The sequence below is a fragment of the Archocentrus centrarchus genome, unplaced genomic scaffold, assembly GCF_007364275.1.
Source record: "Archocentrus centrarchus isolate MPI-CPG fArcCen1 unplaced genomic scaffold, fArcCen1 scaffold_42_ctg1, whole genome shotgun sequence".
Taxonomy (NCBI): Eukaryota; Metazoa; Chordata; class Actinopteri; order Cichliformes; family Cichlidae; genus Archocentrus; species Archocentrus centrarchus.
Window position 1 is genome coordinate 1 of NW_022060268.1, and position 16,563 is coordinate 16,563.

At 47.9% G+C, this 16,563-nt stretch overlaps 2 protein-coding genes across 2 annotated transcripts; one reads left to right on the plus strand and one right to left on the minus strand.

Moving 5' to 3' along the window:
• Nucleotides 1-795: 795 nt before the first annotated feature.
• LOC115777065 (RNA/RNP complex-1-interacting phosphatase-like) lies at nt 796-10,118 on the minus strand. The gene is given in 9 exon segments (XM_030724886.1): nt 796-1,192; nt 1,273-1,318; nt 1,390-1,454; nt 2,114-2,237; nt 2,375-2,506; nt 2,583-2,594; nt 2,596-2,659; nt 3,287-3,325; nt 10,075-10,118. Coding segments are annotated over 9 exon segments (606 nt in total). The 3' UTR covers nt 796-1,112.
• Nucleotides 10,119-10,310: 192 nt separating this feature from the next.
• On the plus strand, nt 10,311-13,013 carry LOC115777039 (caspase-3-like). The gene is made up of 4 exons (XM_030724856.1): nt 10,311-10,626; nt 12,227-12,390; nt 12,490-12,616; nt 12,700-13,013. Exons 1-4 carry the CDS (start codon nt 10,311-10,313, stop codon nt 13,011-13,013), a joined length of 921 nt encoding a protein of 306 aa, XP_030580716.1.
• The last annotated feature ends 3,550 nt before the right edge of the window (nt 13,014-16,563 follow it).

Sequence of the window (16,563 nt, forward strand, 5' to 3'; positions counted from 1 at the left end):
GTGACATGGTACCATGATATCTGGACCCTACAGAGGCTGCACAGGTAGTCCAACTCCTCTTAAACCCTAAACCCCCACACTGCCATTGTCTCCCAGCACAGTCTCAGAGCATGGTGGAGACTCCAGGCAACAGGCAGTTACTCTAGGAGAGCTGGACAGGGCTGGAGAAGGTCCTTAATCCATCAGCAGGACCGGGATCTGCTCCTTTGTGCAGGAGGAACAGGATGAGCGCTGCAGAGCTACAAACTGACCTCCAGCAGCCACTGGTGTGAATGTCTCTGACCAAACACTCAGAAACAGACTTCATGAGGGCGGCCTGAGAGGGCCTGACGTCCTCTAGTGGGCGCTGTGTTCACTGACTGACTGACCCCCACACTGACCTAAATCCAACAGAACACCTCTGGGACATTATGATTCAGTCCATCTGATGGACCCAGGCTGCTCCTCAGACTGTCCAGGTGCTCAGTGATGCCCTGGTCCAGATCTGAGAGGAGATCCTCCAGGACTCCATCCATCATCTCCTAATGTTCCAGCTGCTGCATCATTTTATCACTTTGATTTTCAGCCTCGTTCCTCACACCGTCCTCAGTATCAGGAGTTTTTCCCATCATGTTTAAAGTGTTCCTCTTGGATCAGTGGACTTTGGAGGCTCTCAGAGCTGCTGGTCTGCAAAATGTTCCATTTTAATAATACAAATGTTTGAGTTTCTTTTCTTTAAAATTTGTGTTTAACAATGTAAATATATTAAAACTATGTTATTAACATGTTTGTAATGCTTTAACATTCTGAATGAATTCTGGTTCTGAGCAGGGATTTTTATTTCCAGCCTTTTAAACTTACTAAATATTATATTAAATAAAGCATTTTTCTAACATTCATTTTTTTCAATATTGATTTCTTTGTACTTTTGGAATATTTGACTCTCGATTATATTTGTTCATTTGTGTGTGTGTGTTCATTTCTAATAAGGCTTCAACCCCCCAAACATGCATGTGCCTCTGCAGATGCCTGCAGTGACCTCTGCAGACACCTGCAGTGACCTCTGCAGACCCTGCAGACGCCTGCAGTGACCTCTGCAGACCCTGCAGACGCCTGCGGTGACCTCTGCAGCATCACCTCCTCCTCGGTCCGTGCTGAAGGTCCTGCAGGTAGTTCTGTCTCTCCATGGCGTGACCTCGAGCCGAGTTAAACACTGCAGATGCAGAGAAGGTTTAAGAAGCTTCACTCTGACCTCAGACACTAGAAATCATTAGACATGAGAGACAGACTCACGCTCCACGGCCTCTTTAGGATCCATCCCATCCCATCGATCAGATACCTGCGGGTGACACACAGCCGTTAGACCCCGCCCACGCACGAGCCGGCCGAGCAGCAGGCGTCAGTCCATACGTACCTGCAGATCAGGTAGCCGGTGCGGTTCAGGCCGTGGGTGCAGTGGACTCCGATCAGCTTATCTGCCAGGAGAAAGGAATCAGTGTCAGAGCTCTGCAAGCATTTCTGTTGCCACGGCAGCAGGGATCCACCAGCCCAAAGATTTACTTCCTGCTTCTGCTGCTGAGAGCGTGACTCTAAACCATGAATACTAACTGACCGGGCCCAGCTGCACATTAGACCGAGCTTATTGTTTTGAGGGGCAGGAAGAGTCGGTTCTTCTGGTCCACGGGGTTAACGGACTGCTGAGGTTTTGATATAATTCAGTTTCTTCTGCAGAGAGGATCCTGGGGGATGATGTCACCTCCTCCATGTGGGAGGTGACAGCTCCTGCTTCTGCTCCCTCTCACCTGAACCTGCAGCAGGTGGAGACCTGGTTCATGAGCTGCTCCGCTGAAGGAGGCAGCCCAGCAGAGACAGAGCGTGGCTGAGACCTTCTCTGAGGAAGCAGCCAATCACATCGCTCAGTCTCCATTTGTTACAAAGTTCCAGCAAAGAGAAAAGAGTGAAAACAGCGAGGGGGGAGCAGCTGGGAACGCTGTCCTCAACACAGAGGCAGGGCTCATTCTGACACAAGTCGCCGCACCTGTGGTGACATCACAGAGCGCTCGCCCATCGGCCATGCGAGGAGACGATGGCGACATCAGACAGAAACCTGAGAACGAGACCTTCATCCTCTCACCGTTATCCTCGTTCTCTCGCAGGAACCTGCGCACGGCACGCTTGAAGCTCAGGATTGTATTGTCGCTGGGAACCTCGTGACCTTGCGTGAAGATCTTCACACACAGCAGGGAGCTGGGAATGTCCTGCACACACACACACACACACACACACACACACACAGTCAAGTGGAACTTCAGCAGAGAAACTAAAATCACACAACAGCAGAAACACGTGGACGAAGCCACACATGCAGAGGGGACAGACAATCATCTCTGCAGACCTCACTTTGTAGTAGCGGGTGGTGAAGGGTCAGGTCGATGATCAGACCGAGCTCCTCCTCCTCTTTGGTCAGAGCGTCCAGCAGCTCCCAGGGACCGAACACGTCCGAGGACGGCAGCTGGTGGGTCAGAGCCTGCAGAGGAGAAGAAGACGCGGGGTTGGAGCTAAACGAGGCTTGAACGAGGACGAAGCTCAGGTTTCCTGCTCACCTGCTTCAGAGGAAACTTTGAAGGCGATGAATCGAGTCCCGCGGAGCCTTTTCCCGACGGCGGTGTAATTGAGCCATCTGCGGGACATGAGAGTCAGCACCGGCTTTATTCTGAAACCATCACACTGTGGACCTTCCATCCATCCTCTTCCACTTATCCTGTTCAGGGTCGCGGGGAGGCTGGAGCCTATCCCAGCTGTCAAGAGGTGACAGGCAGGATACACCTGTACAGTACAGGTGTATCCTGCCTCTAGCCCTAACCTGTCCTACAGGTCATCAGGCTGTAGCAGGGCCAGCACAGAGAGACAGACGACCACTGACACCTATGGGCAATTTAGAGTGACCAATTAACCTAACCTAACCCCAGTAAGTGCATGTGTACCCAGAGAACCCACGCAGACATGGGGAGAACGTGCAAACAGACCCAGGCCAAGGTGGAATCGAACCCAGGATCTTCTAGCTGTGAGGCAGCAGTGACCTTATTAAACATTATTTGTTTGATTTACTTCAGTTTGTTTACATGTATGAATGATCTGAATATTATTACACGTGAGTTCTGCCTTTATGAACTTCTTTATGAGGCACTAATTAACGGGGTTATAAAGCAGTAATAACCTTCTTGTGAGGCCGGTACAAACTGGGTCTGAGTGTCTGTACCTGGGACGGCGCGCGGACTCGTGCCGGGGCGGGAGCGCCGGGACTCACCTGTCAGGTATCCCGTTCTTCTTCGCGGGTCGCTCATGTCTGTTATGAGTGAAGTTGGCGATAAAAGCCCAAAAACTCAAAGTGACGCTGTTGAGAGCGTGACCGTGTCCACGTGTTCCTCACTCTCTGAGCCGAAACAGCAGCCCCTCTGCCGGTCGGTCTCACTCCCGCTCGGAACTCGCTACAAACCTGCCGCACTACTTTCCGCTCTGCGCCTCATTTTATCCGCATTCAGAGCTCGTCTGTGGAAAAACCGCACCGAACACAGAGCACAGCAGCTAGGAACGCAAAAACACCGACCAACGGCGCACAGTGATGACGCACCAACAGCCGGTCTGCGGGCTGACTGCCGCCAGGGGGCGCAATTCAGAAAACAATAGGAGACGGAGGGGCAGGAGGTCACATTCACCCCAGATTAGGAAATACCTCTATTACAGCAGCTACACACATACACACACACACACACACACACACACACACACACACACACACACACACACACTTAATAATAATAAAAATGGATAAATAACATGAATTCTGGATGAATGAACAAATATAAAATAAATTCATAAATGTAATAAATATACAAAAAATACATGAATAAATAAATGCTGTCTAAGCATATATCTGATGAATGTGTGAATAAAAGTGAGCCTCCACCCACTGCGCACGCCAGCACCACTCCAGGTCCAGATAAATGGGTGGGATCCATCAGGAGGGCATCCTGTGCTTCATCACTCACATGGATCACAAAGGAGGAGGTGGAGATGGATGGAGCAGAGGAGGAGAGGAGAGTGAAGGTGGAGATGGATGGAGCAGAGAGGAGGAGAGGAGAGTGAAGGTGGAGATGGATGGAGCAGAGGAGGGGAGGAGAGTGAAGGTGGAGATGAATGGAGCAGAGGAGGGGAGGAGAGTGAAGGTGGAGATGGATGGAGCAGAGGAGGAGGAGAAGCATGAAGGTGGAGCAGAAAAAAACATTTTTAAAATCATGCGATTGGTTCCAGGTATGACGTCCTCCCATCTCCAAAGTGGTGAAGCACCTCCTGGCCGGCTGGAAGGCGAGCCTATCGCAGTGCTGTTACACTTGGTGGCACAGTCAGGTGTTCAGGTGCCTCGCAGCTGCCATTGAAACCAGAAGAGCACCACCAACGCCCTACTCCTCCACCACCAAAGTCCATCCGTGTAATAACATTTGGGAATGCTGGTACCAATCCTAAAACAGGTGGCATGGTCAGGGAACTCTGGGCCACTCTGAGGGAGCGCGGGACTGGAAGCTGACGGTGGACCTAAATCAGCAGCTATGCTGCAGAAACTGATCTAGAACCCGACCTTGTGATGTCGTCCTCCTCCCTTTGCAGAGCTTTAATTATTGAATTAATGGTGCTGTGGGAGAAGTTTGTGGACGAAGCCCACGAACCTGAAGTATGCCCACCTCACTGCAGACGCTGGAATGTGAGGGTTTACCCAGCTGGGGGTGACTGCAGAGGGCTCGTGGGCAGATCAACCAGGAGGCTGTTGAAGGACTTAGGAATTAGAGGTGAATTAGAGGCTCTGGCTTAAGAGGAGAGAGAGAGACCACCTGGGCTTCAAACTGACTGCTGGGCTCATCATGGAAGCACCAGGGAAAGAGGGCACCCTCCTGATGACCCTTCTTCTACACAGTCAGATATTCCCCTGACCGCCCCACCCCACCCCACACTAGGGATGGCACAATACCACTTTTTATGTCCGATACCGATACCGATATTTTACATTTGGATATCGGCCGATACCGATATAAATCAGATATTTAAAATTGATCAAGGCATTTAAAAACATTTTTAAAAAAATTTAAAAAAAAGAAGTCAACAGTCTCTCACACAACAAAATCAAAGTCTTTTAGTTGTCCCACATACAAGACTAAGGACCAGGGCAGGCAGAGCTTTTTAGGCAGTGGCACCAAAGCTCTGGAAACTGTTTACCACTCCAGCTCCATTTAGCTGACTCTGTGGCATCATTTAAAAATAGTTGAAAACTTTTCTGTTTAACCAGGCTTTCTGGTTTCTGACTTTATTTTTATTCTTTTTCTTTTAATATGGTAATGTTATTATGTTTTTAACATAGTGTTTTCTGGGGGGGTGGGGGGTGATTATTGTGTTTTAATTATTGTACAGTGCTTTTCTGTCTGTGAAAAACGATTTATAAATAAACTTTACTTACAACAATAACTGTCACCTGAATCCTGTTGCTTCTGTGTGAGAAGGTGATGCTTATGGCATGTTGCAAATTTCATTAGGGCTGCAATTACCGATTATTTTAGCAATTGCTTATTCTATTTATATTGATTACCCGAGTAAACTGGATAAGAAATACTTTTTTTCATATTAACAGTTCATCAGCATATTTTAACTTCCGTACTGCAGTTTTTCCCTGTGTGAAACAAACAGGGTGGATGGAGCAGCTACAAAGTTCTCTTTTCTTCACTTACTGATCAGGTGGTTGATGAAGGATCTCAGCCTGTTTCCAAGTAAAGGTTAAATGGAGGTTACAGGGACGAAAGGCTTCTTTTGGACACTAGAAAAACATTTCCTTCTGCTCCATCTGAGCTCACCGGCTCTGCCTCTTTCCGCTTGTGCAGACAGACTGCACGTAAATCAGCTGACTGCTGGCTGTTGCGTCATCAGTGTTCACGTGAAAAACTAGGGGCTGCGTGAGCGCAATCTTGTAATGCTTTATATTTACAAGCATTCTCCTAAATACGTTTCTACTGCAGGTCTATATTTAGTCACAAATCAGGGATTAAAGTATTAAAAATATTTTGACGGGGAAGGGGTCCTTCCGGTACCGGACGGGTCACCAGTGCTAATAGCTGCGCTCGCTAGCAGTATGTCCGGGAGCGAAGTAGAGAAAAAAAATAACAGCTGATTCTCAGCACAGCGAGCACAACACACAAACACACAGAGAGCGGTGGAGGTGGAAAAACATGTCAGCGATGATCGCTCAGTGTCAAAGGGAATCTGTCGCAGCGACGGAGGATCTGAGGGGGTTGTTTTCTAACTCCTGATCCCCACCTTCCCATCCAGTAGGTGGCGGTAATGCCAGCTCTAAGCTGGTTCGGTCAACCGCAAACCCACAAGAACAAGAAGACGACTGAGCCCTGTAATGCAGCTAATGTGAGCAAAACGTTATTTAATGTATCGGATTACATTTTTTTATTTCTTTCCGATATCCGATCCAGTAATTTAGGCCAGTATCGGACCGATACTGATACTGAATATCGGATCGGTGCATCCCTACCCCACACAGTAGAGCAGTCATATCATCTCACAGCCCGCGGGCCAAATCCGGCCGTGATTGGCTGGTGACCGGCCCGCGGCCATTTCTTGTAATTGCTCAAAATTAAAATAATTTTCCCTTTTATTGTGTAACAAATGCTGAATAATTCCCCCTTGTGTTCACAAAGTGAACTGTCTGTAAGACAGAATCATTAGTTGTACACGGCCTTTAGGTCCTAATGATTTGGGCCTTTAAGGTAGTGAACAGTTTGCGCAGCGTCAAGAATCACTGCTGATCTGCGAGGAAAAGACGTGTCCTTAAATGAATATCTTGGCAAAAAATGAGTGAGGTTAGTAAGCGGAGAAAAGTTGACGTCAAAAACAGACAGTTTAATAACAAATGAACAGATGATTTTGCATTCATTTTGCCACCTCATGCCAACGCAAAACCGTTGTGTTTATTTGCCAAAGACAGTTGCTGTATGCAAAGTTGCTAACATTAAGCGGCATTACGAGTCAAAACATGCTAGCTTCAGTGCAGCTTTCCCGGTTGGTAGCATTGCACGAAAAGACAAGACTGAGGCCTTAAAGTTGTCTTATGCTACCACATCAACAATCTTGACGACTTCCACTACTGCTGCTGAAAAAGCCACGCTGCTTCACTGCGTGTAACCTGGGAGCTGGCTAAAAAGGGCAAGCCATTTGTGGACGCTGAGCTTGTGAAAGTGTGCACTTTTGGGAATCGTGGAGGAGTTGTTTGCCGGTGACAAACACAAAGATGACATCGTAACCGCGTGAAGCAGGTTCAGCTTTCGGATTCAACGGCGGCACGGAGACTAGGAAACTTTGTATGAGGACAGTTTTTCTACTTTACTTGCTGAACTGAAGTGTGTGGATTACATGTCAATAGCTATGGACGAGTCTACAGATGCAACAGACACTGCACAGCTGTCCGTGTTTGTGAGATATTTTAACGGGGAGCTTTTCAAAGAGGAGCTGCTGTGCCTTTTGCCCATCAAGAGCAATGCAACAGGTGAGGCCATGTACAATTCTATGAAAAGTTTCTTTGATAAGAATTCTCTGGAGCTGGATAAAATCAACCTCCTTGTAACTGACGGTGGGCCATCTATGATAGGACGAGAGAGGGGCTTAGCATCACGTCTCATAGCGGACCACCCCACAGTTAGTTCACTACACTGCATCATTCACCAGACGGTGTTGTGTGCCAAAACTGTCTGGTGAAATGAAAGGAGTGATGGACACAGTGATCAAAATTGTAAATCACATTCGCTCAACTTCAAGTTACAGCACCGGCTTTTCAAAATGCTACTACAGGAGCAAGAAGCTCAATATTCAGACCTACTACAGCACAATGATGTCAGATGGCTGAGCAGGGGGCGAGTCCTACAGCGCTTCTTTGCACTGCGCAAAGAAATCACAGAATTTCTTTCCGGTCAAAAACAAAGAATCAGATGAGTTCTCTCAGTTTATGCAAGATCAGGAATCTGTGGCTCTGGTTGCATTTCTGTGTGATATCACTAATCACTTGAACCATCTTAACCTGCAGCTCCAAGGTGGGGGATTCGGATGTGGGAGAGCTCTTTGAAAAAGTGAGCGCTTTTCAGACAACCTTGGGCGTATTCGTGACGGACATAGAGGGGAAAAACTTCACTTCCCTACCCTGCGTGATGTTCCTACAATGGGATTGTGCTGTCACGAATGGTAGCACTGTTAAAAAATCTGTCAGAGAACTTCAGATCGCGGTTTCACAACTTCAAAATCCCACAGCAACTGCTACTGTTTGTGCGCAACCCGTTCGCTGTCACCGGGAGCTGCCCAGCAGAGGCAAAAAACGCTGTGCCTGCTATCAGTGAGGGCGCTTTCCAGCTGGAACTGGTCCAGATGCAGGCTAATGATGTCCTAAAAGCCAAGTTCAGAGAGGGAGAGACTGTGTGAATTTTGGGCACACTCTGTTCATCAGTGTCCGAACTCTAAAAGACTCGCCTATATACATTTTGACAATGTTCGGATCCACTTACATATGCGAGTCGGGGTTTTCAGTGATGAATCTAATTAAGGACAAAAAGCGCAATAGACTCACCGACTCACATCTCAACCAGTGCTTGCATATTGCCTTGACCTCTCAGAAACCAAACTTCAGTAAGCTCTCAAGGAAATGAGATGTGTTACCTCACATTAAGCATGTAGTCAGTAACTAATAGTATGTGATGCATGAAGAGGTTAAAACATAAACATCTGATTACATACCTGTGCTGTCTGTTCCAAACTTTAAAATAACTGAAATATAGTAAAGCAGTTTTTTTTTTTTTAAATTGTATTTCTGAACTATTCCAACATTTGGTGGCTTGCACTGTGCAGTTATGTGTTTAATATATTTTATAAACAGCTTTCACACCAAAAGAGCTGAAATATGTTCATTCTGTGCCTAAGAACTGTTAATAATCATTTTCATTTTTGAATTTGTCCAATATTTGCCTGCATAATAGGAAACGTTCCAGCTATGCTGTTCAAGATGGTTCAAAATATATCTTGCTGAATTGCAGTGGAGCTAATAAAATGCATCAAAATATGAGCACAAGCTATCAGTCTTTTTTAAAGTTTGCTCATTTTATATGAATGTAGTTTAATGGCTGGCCCTCGGCCACTTCTCATTTTCCAAATGTGGCCCTCGGCTAGATCAAGTTGAGTATCCCTGCCGTAGAGATTGTTTGAGCTACTCCCATCACAGATCTTAAAATTATCTGGGATAAAAACATGAGTGTGCCTGACGAACTGTCCCTGTGACAGCTGCAGATTCCCAGCTGTTTGTTCCTGAATTCCTGGAATTCGTTTACTCGTGTTCATGGAGCTGCTGTTTCCGTGCTGGCAGGCAGAGCAGGTTTGCTCTGAGTGCTCATAAAGCTCAGAGGTGTGATGTGTGTGATGATTAGTCATCAGTGTGCTGAGTTTATGAGAAAGTGAGTGACTGCAGCAGAGGAGCACAGACTGAGACGCCGCTTCTCCTGCTGCTTCAGTCTGTGGACTCCACCAGAGGAAATCTGCTCATACAGGTGCTTCACGAAGCCCGTAGATCACCTGCTGTCTGAAACAAGCCGGACACCTCCAAAAATGAAGCGCAGACACGAGCAGGCAGAAACCCTCAGTCGCTGACACACTGCATCGGGTATGCACGCAGCAGCTGCAGGTACGCCTCCTCCCCACTGTTCCACAGCACAGGTGTAACAGCCAGCACCCAGTCTGCACTCTGCTCTGATTACAGTAGTATAACAAAGTGGAAGCGACTCCGCCATGAGGTGGTGGGTCCGGTAAAATCACAGAGTGGGGTCAGAGGATGCTGAGGGTCAGAGTGCACAGAGGTCACCAACGTTCTGCAGAGTCAGTCGCTACAGACCTCCAACCTTCATGTGACCTTTCAGAACACGCTGAGCTGCAGGCCATCTTTTATATACAGTGTGTGCTTAGGCCTCCTGTTCACTCGTGTTTTATTTTGGAGCAGATTTTAAATCCATTTACTGAAAATCCATCGCTGTGGAAACACCTGGAAACTCTGTATCCATGTTTTTACTCAGGAAGCTGAAACCAAGCTTCACAGTAAAAATATGGAAATATGCTTTTTATTAAAATCACAAACCATTAAATGTTTACAATAATCATCTCAAATGAAGGAAGGTCACGCTTGACTGAAACACACCTTGATTCCTGGCTCAGGGAGGAAAACACTCAGTTGTGTAAGACGGTGGCTTGAACTCATGATAAGACAGGTGAGGAAATTCCACATATGGTATAGTGAGGCGTGGTTACGCCTTTATAGCCGTGCTCAGAGCCAGGAGCTCAGGCACAAACAGGCCACGCACCAACAGACACGACCGATGGCTGGAGAGGTGGAGCGTAACCGGGCGGTGGTGGTGTCCGTGTCCAGGTTTTATCCCGGGGGGGATCTGCGGGACAGACCCGGAGCCAAGAGGGACGCCAAGAGGCTCCACCGGACCCTCAGCAAGCTGGGCTTCAAGGTGGAGCTGCACAGCGACCTGAGCAGCGAGGAGATATACAAGCTGTTTGTGGAAGGTAAAACCTGCCATCACACACACAGACACACACACACACACACACACACACACACACTGAACGGTTCATTCACATCACTTCATGAAACACTACAAACATCTCTGCATCCACCTGGCTGAAGAGGGCAGGAAGAAGCAGCATCCTGACAGTGTGGGGGGGCTTAATGCACATGAGGGGGGGGTGACCTGGACATCTGGGAAGGCCCCAGGTTTACTCCCCCTGCTTCAGGGCAGCTCTTCCTGACCTCAGCACATGAACCACACAGCAGCTCCATAACTGACCTGAATACAGCCCAGACCACCACCCACACAAACCTCCACCCCCCACAGTTCTGACTGATGGGTGGGTGTGGGAGTGGGTGTGGGGGTTTCCTGTCTCAAAGCAGTGTTGTTTCTTCAAACACGGAGTCTCCGCTCTGACATTTATTAGTGTGCTTCCGATCAGGACACAGACACACACACACACACACACACAGTTTATGGCTGCTTATCACTCACAGATAAGCATTGTGATCTTTATTATTAACAGTTTTATTAATATGAATTGATTTGAATCTTCATATTAACCCTCCACTGAAACACTGTGACAGTCTTTTTTGTGTCACCCCTTCACTGGCTCCCCGTCCATTTAAGAATCGATTTTAAGATTTTATTGCTTACTGTTAAAGCCTTGAACAGACTGGCACCTTTGTATCTGTCTGAGCTGCTTCACTGTCACACCCCTGTAAGAGCTCCGAGGTCATCTAACCAGCTGCTCTCACAGAGGCCTAAAACCAGACTAAAACAGAGGTGATCGAGCTTCTGCAGCAGCAAAGCTATGGAACGATCTACCTCTCCATATACGCACAGCTCAGATGATACACACATTTAAGTCTTTATTAAAACACATTTCTTTTCCTTGGCATTTGGTTGCAGTGCTACCTCCTTTTAGACGATTGCTTTATGATATTTTTATGGTATTTGTTTTCAATGTTTTAGTTATTTATGTTATTTATTGTCTTTTAATGTTTTTATTTATTTATTTTTATTTTTATCTTTTTATTTGAGTATAGTCCTTGGGGTTATAGATCTTGTACAGCACTTTGGTCAACGTCGTTGTTTTAAATGTGCTTTATAAATAAACTTGACTTGACTCGACAGTCATAGTTACAGCCTTACAGTGTTACTGGTGTTACTGGTGTTACTGGAGGACAGAACAAGACTTTTTCATGTAGAAAAAGTTTCCAGATGTGGTTCTTTGCCACAGAAGAACAGGTGGAACAGGTGAGAGGAACGTGTACGCTGGAACATGATTACATCCACATCATGATTTATCCAACTTTGGGCTCTTCTAAACTTCTAAACCTCACTGAGCTGTTGGAAATGACCAAAAACAGTCAGCTGCCCCATAAAAGGTTAATCCAACCGCAGGTAACGCTCATTAATCCAGACTCCAGACGATCCTGTCTGAGGGTTTCCGTTCACGCCCCGATGAGTAAACACACTGAATGTTCTCCTGAGCAGTGAGGAGGAGGCGTACGTGCGTGCATACCTGATGCAGTGTTATTGCTGCCTGTGCGTCAGTGACTGAGGGTTTCTGCCTGCTTGTGTCTGTGCTGCAGAGAGCAGGCGGCCCGTCAAGGACTGTTTCCTGGCCGTCCTGTCCTCTCACGGGGAGGAGGACCGTGTGTTCGGAGCTGATGGGAAACCCGTCCGACTGTCTCGGATCTTCGGATATTTTGACACTGAGTGCATGGAGAAAAAGGCCAAACTGTTCCTCGTACAGGTAGGCCGCAGCAGGATGAGTTTGGGTCATGTTGAAATGATGAAATGATCTGTTTTCTTCTCTCACACTGAGCTCTTTGTCCTGATGCTGTCTCTGCAGGCATGCCGGGGAGGGGCTCTGGATGATGGGGTGGAGGTGGACTCAGCTGGTGATCCCACAGAGTTCAGCTTCTCACAGCATCTCTCTGTTCCTGTAGATGCTGCTGTGATGTATGCCACCCCACCAGGTAAGTCAGTGTCCTCAGAAGCTTTGCAGTAAGGGTTTCTACATGCACCCGTATCTCTGCTCACACCCTCGTCTCTCCATCAGGTTACGGAGCTATCATGGGCTACGGAGGATCCGTCTTCCTGCAGACTTTCTGCACTTTATTGGAGGATGGAGGCCATCGGAACCTGGAGCTGACTCGCCTGATGACCCGTGTCTCCCACAGAGTGGCTTACACCTTCCAGGCCAAAGGTCAGGAGCTGCACGGGAAGAAAGAGATGCCGTGCTTCCTGACACGACTGACCAGAGAGGTGTTCCCGTTTGCAGAGCCGGAGAAAGACGGGAAGGCCGCAGGAATCTCGGCCACGTCACTGGGCGGCACTGAGAAACTCCGAACACGGAAGCCTTCCATCAGTTAGCCGGAAGCACAGATAGAAGATGATAGTTATCATGTTGTTTTGTCACAGTGGCTGACGCCTTTATGAAAACCTGTGAAGGAAATGTGCAGAATTTTCTGCACATGCTGCACATGGCAGTCATCTAAAATATGCACTTTATTTATATGCTAATAAAGAATATTGGAATACAGTCCTGTTTACTGTCTTTTTCCTGAATCAACTCTGTGTGGCCTCCATCAGTAACAGAGACATAATCATCTGTTTCACTGAAACCACAGCTGGGGTTCAACGAGGGGTTCACCACTCCGTCAAAGGACCACCAGAGACACGTCTGCATCATCATCATCATCACTGCGCTCAGGAACTCATCTGAAAACCATCAGCAGTGAAAGCCCCAGAAACAGCACCACCTTCAGAAGGATGGAGGACGAGTGGAGACCCTTCTGTGGTCTGATCTCAGTGCTAAAGAGAGGGAACATTCAAGCCAGCATCCCTGACAGTCTGTGGGGGGGGGAAGGGATAACATGGATTTCTGTGAAGGCCCCCATTAATGCTGAACCATAGCACAGGCTTAGGAGCAACATCTGCCGCCACCCAGATGTTGTCTCATTTCAGCAGATGGAGGACAAACCTCGCTGAGGTTGTCTTCCAGCAGCGAGTCTTGACCATCATCCACTGAAACATCTGGAGCTCCACAGAACCAGAAACACCACAGCGAAGCCAGAAGCTGAACATCTGGAACACTGGAACTATGTGGCTCTGTTCATAGCGTCACAGGTAACGTGGACTCCTCAGAGACCCCGTCATAACTGCAGCACCCACTTCCTCTGCAAATGAAGCTGCCACAGAAGTGCAGCGGGGTGAAAGGACCGCGGCGGCAGGCCGTGCTCGATGATCCATCTCAGTTCTGGGAAGCATCGTGCTGTGCGTGCATCACAAGACATTCATTTATAGCAGGTGTGACTGCAGAGAAACCGAAAGCAGGTCTCCTGATGGCGCCGTCTCAGAGCGAAGCTGACGCGTTACGTCAGTGTGTGCAAATATTTCTCCGACTTCCTGCAGGAACGTGTTCTGACCTGGCGGTTTTGTCCCGACCTGCTGATATGAGCTCACAGGATCTGCTCGATAACAGGCGTGAACTCCAGACTGCAGAGCTGTAAATGTTGGCTCACGTCCAGACAGGAAGTCATCACAGCAGACAGAGCAGCAGGTTCAGAGGCATCGAGTCTGTGTATGACCACAGCGAACCCCCCCACCCCCCGCACACAGACCTGCTGACTCCTTTCTTTTCAAGGAGGCGACTCACAGAAATAACAGGCTATAAATGTCACATTTCTTTTACTTATGTTTTATTACTTTATGTTTCCTGTCTTAACTGTCTTCTTATGTTTTATGTTATTTTATTTATTTTAAATGAACAGCGCTTTGGTCCACTGCTGTTGTTTTTAAATGTGCTTTAGAAATAAACTGTGGACGGATCACCGCTGACCTGCTGCTGCTCGCAGCTAAACACACACGTGACACCTCACTGAGCCTGGAACGTGTACCCGTTTCTTACACGAACGCTCAGTAATCGGATCTATAGTTCAGGTTTGGGCGATGCTGGCAGCTTCTCCTGCTCGGTGCTTTTCTCTTAAATGAAGACAGTCTCACTGAAGCTCTGCAGCAGGTCGTCACCGTCACGCGTTAGTCAGAGCAACAAGAAGAAAAACAGGAAGCTCTGGCTGAAGGTCCAGGTGAGACGCTCTCTCTCAGGTGTGTGTGAAGCACATGGTCCCAAATAAAATGGTCAGTTAGGTTACTGTTAGGTTACCATGTCCGCCTCACCGTGAGCAGAAGAACTGTGAGAAGGTAAACCCTCCCCGACCCCAGACCTGCGGGTTCATGATGACCTGTTGGAGGGTTTAAAGCTCAGCTTAAGCCCAGCTTTAAGAGCTTAAACTGAGCTGGTTTCTGAAGGGTTACAACACGGCTGATTGCACTAATAAACCGTCACATGACCTGCCATCAAAGATCAACACAGTGAATCCGGTCACTGAGCCGGTCTGTTTGTCAGAGGCGTCGGCAGTGCCGGGCGAAGGTTTCATTAGCACGGCTGACTGATGCTAAACGAGCTGATCCTGATTAAAACTGTGATTATTGGTCTCATAATCAGGATGACTCCACGGTGAAGCCAGCCTCTCAGCTCCACCTGCAGCTGCTTTCACTCCTGGTTTAGTAGAAAATGTGAAGTATGTGATTATCAGACACCGAATGGTTAGTGAAATACTCCAAACGTGAGTCCTCTGAATGCCTCAGCACTCAGTTTTTAAACCCGTCCATCAGCTTCACTGTGACATAATGTGAAATCACTGCACGGCCATTATTCAAAGCCATGATTCATGAGACAGGGAACGGAAGCTGGCTCCAGACCAGCAGAGGTATGTACGGTATCCTGGACATGCGGACAGTTTTCTACACGAAATCAGGCAGCAGGTGAACTACGGTTTACCGTATTATCACACTGCTTCCTGCTGATAGTCATCTTCCATCCGTGCGTTCTGCCGTGCTGCAGATTAACTGATGTAAGGCTGCCGAGGTCAGATTTTCTCAGTGCCGACCAGTGACGGATCCGAGGGGGTGGATGAAATCTCTGTAACCTGGCGGAGAGGACAGAGGGCAGAGAGGCTGGACTATGTTGAAAGATTTGGAGGTTACAGATTCAGACGAGCGCCTCTTTTCTGTTGTACCTGCCATAACTGAGATGGTTCTGCTCATCCTTAGAAGTCAAGTGGCAAATGATGCGGTTGCGTTGGTCCCTACATAGCTGTTATGGTTCTTGAAGGTTCTGCAGGGTCATTTAGGACAACAGACGAGGCACTAAGGAAGTTATGGGGTTCTAATGGTGACTGGAGGTTCTAGAGTGTTAGGAAAATGTTCTAGAGGTCCTCATGAGTTTGCAGAGCTCACTGAGGAAGTTGCACAGGCGATATAGGTCCTTTAGGTGATTTGAGAGTTCACTCATGCTACATTTCCACCGCCGAGGAGCCGGTGCTCGTGCTGGTGCTCGTGCCAATGCTGGTTCCAATGAACCGGCGAAACGCTTAAGAACGGGCCCGCGTTCCCACCGTGTTTCTGTGAACCGCTCCTTTACGTGTGGGCGGGTCCTCGTCTGGACACGAAGCCGAAGCTTCGTGTCCAGAACACGCTCCCCTTTCTGTGCTGCAAATACGTTTTAGGGTCCAAACCAAACTACTGCAGCATCTGTGTGCAGCACAGAGGGAAACACAGACAGAGATTAGAGCAAGACGACAAGTACGCACTTTGTGTCCTTTTATCTGTGATATGAACTGATACAAAGCAGCAAGTTCAGCCTTAGAGCCCAACCTAATTCACAGCCGTGAAAATCGCTTCGCTTTTCTCCTGTAATACACATGTAATATGGTAGAAAACTGGATGTTGAGACGGCAGAGTCACGCCCTTCTGCTGCTTTTGTCACACGTTCTTGGTTCCAGACCAGCTAGCGTGCAGGGCCGGAGTTGAACCCGTTTTTCGGCCGAGCACCGAGTGCTTCCGCGGTGGAAAAAAATGC

Coding starts and splice junctions, on each gene's coding strand:
- LOC115777039 (XM_030724856.1), top strand. CDS start 10,311: ATGATAAGACAGGTGAGGAAATTCCACATATGGTATAGTGAGGCGTGG. Junction 12,391..12,489: donor CCAAACTGTTCCTCGTACAG/GTAGGCCGCAGC, acceptor CTGTCTCTGCAG/GCATGCCGGGGAGGGGCTCT. Junction 12,617..12,699: donor GATGTATGCCACCCCACCAG/GTAAGTCAGTGT, acceptor TCTCTCCATCAG/GTTACGGAGCTATCATGGGC.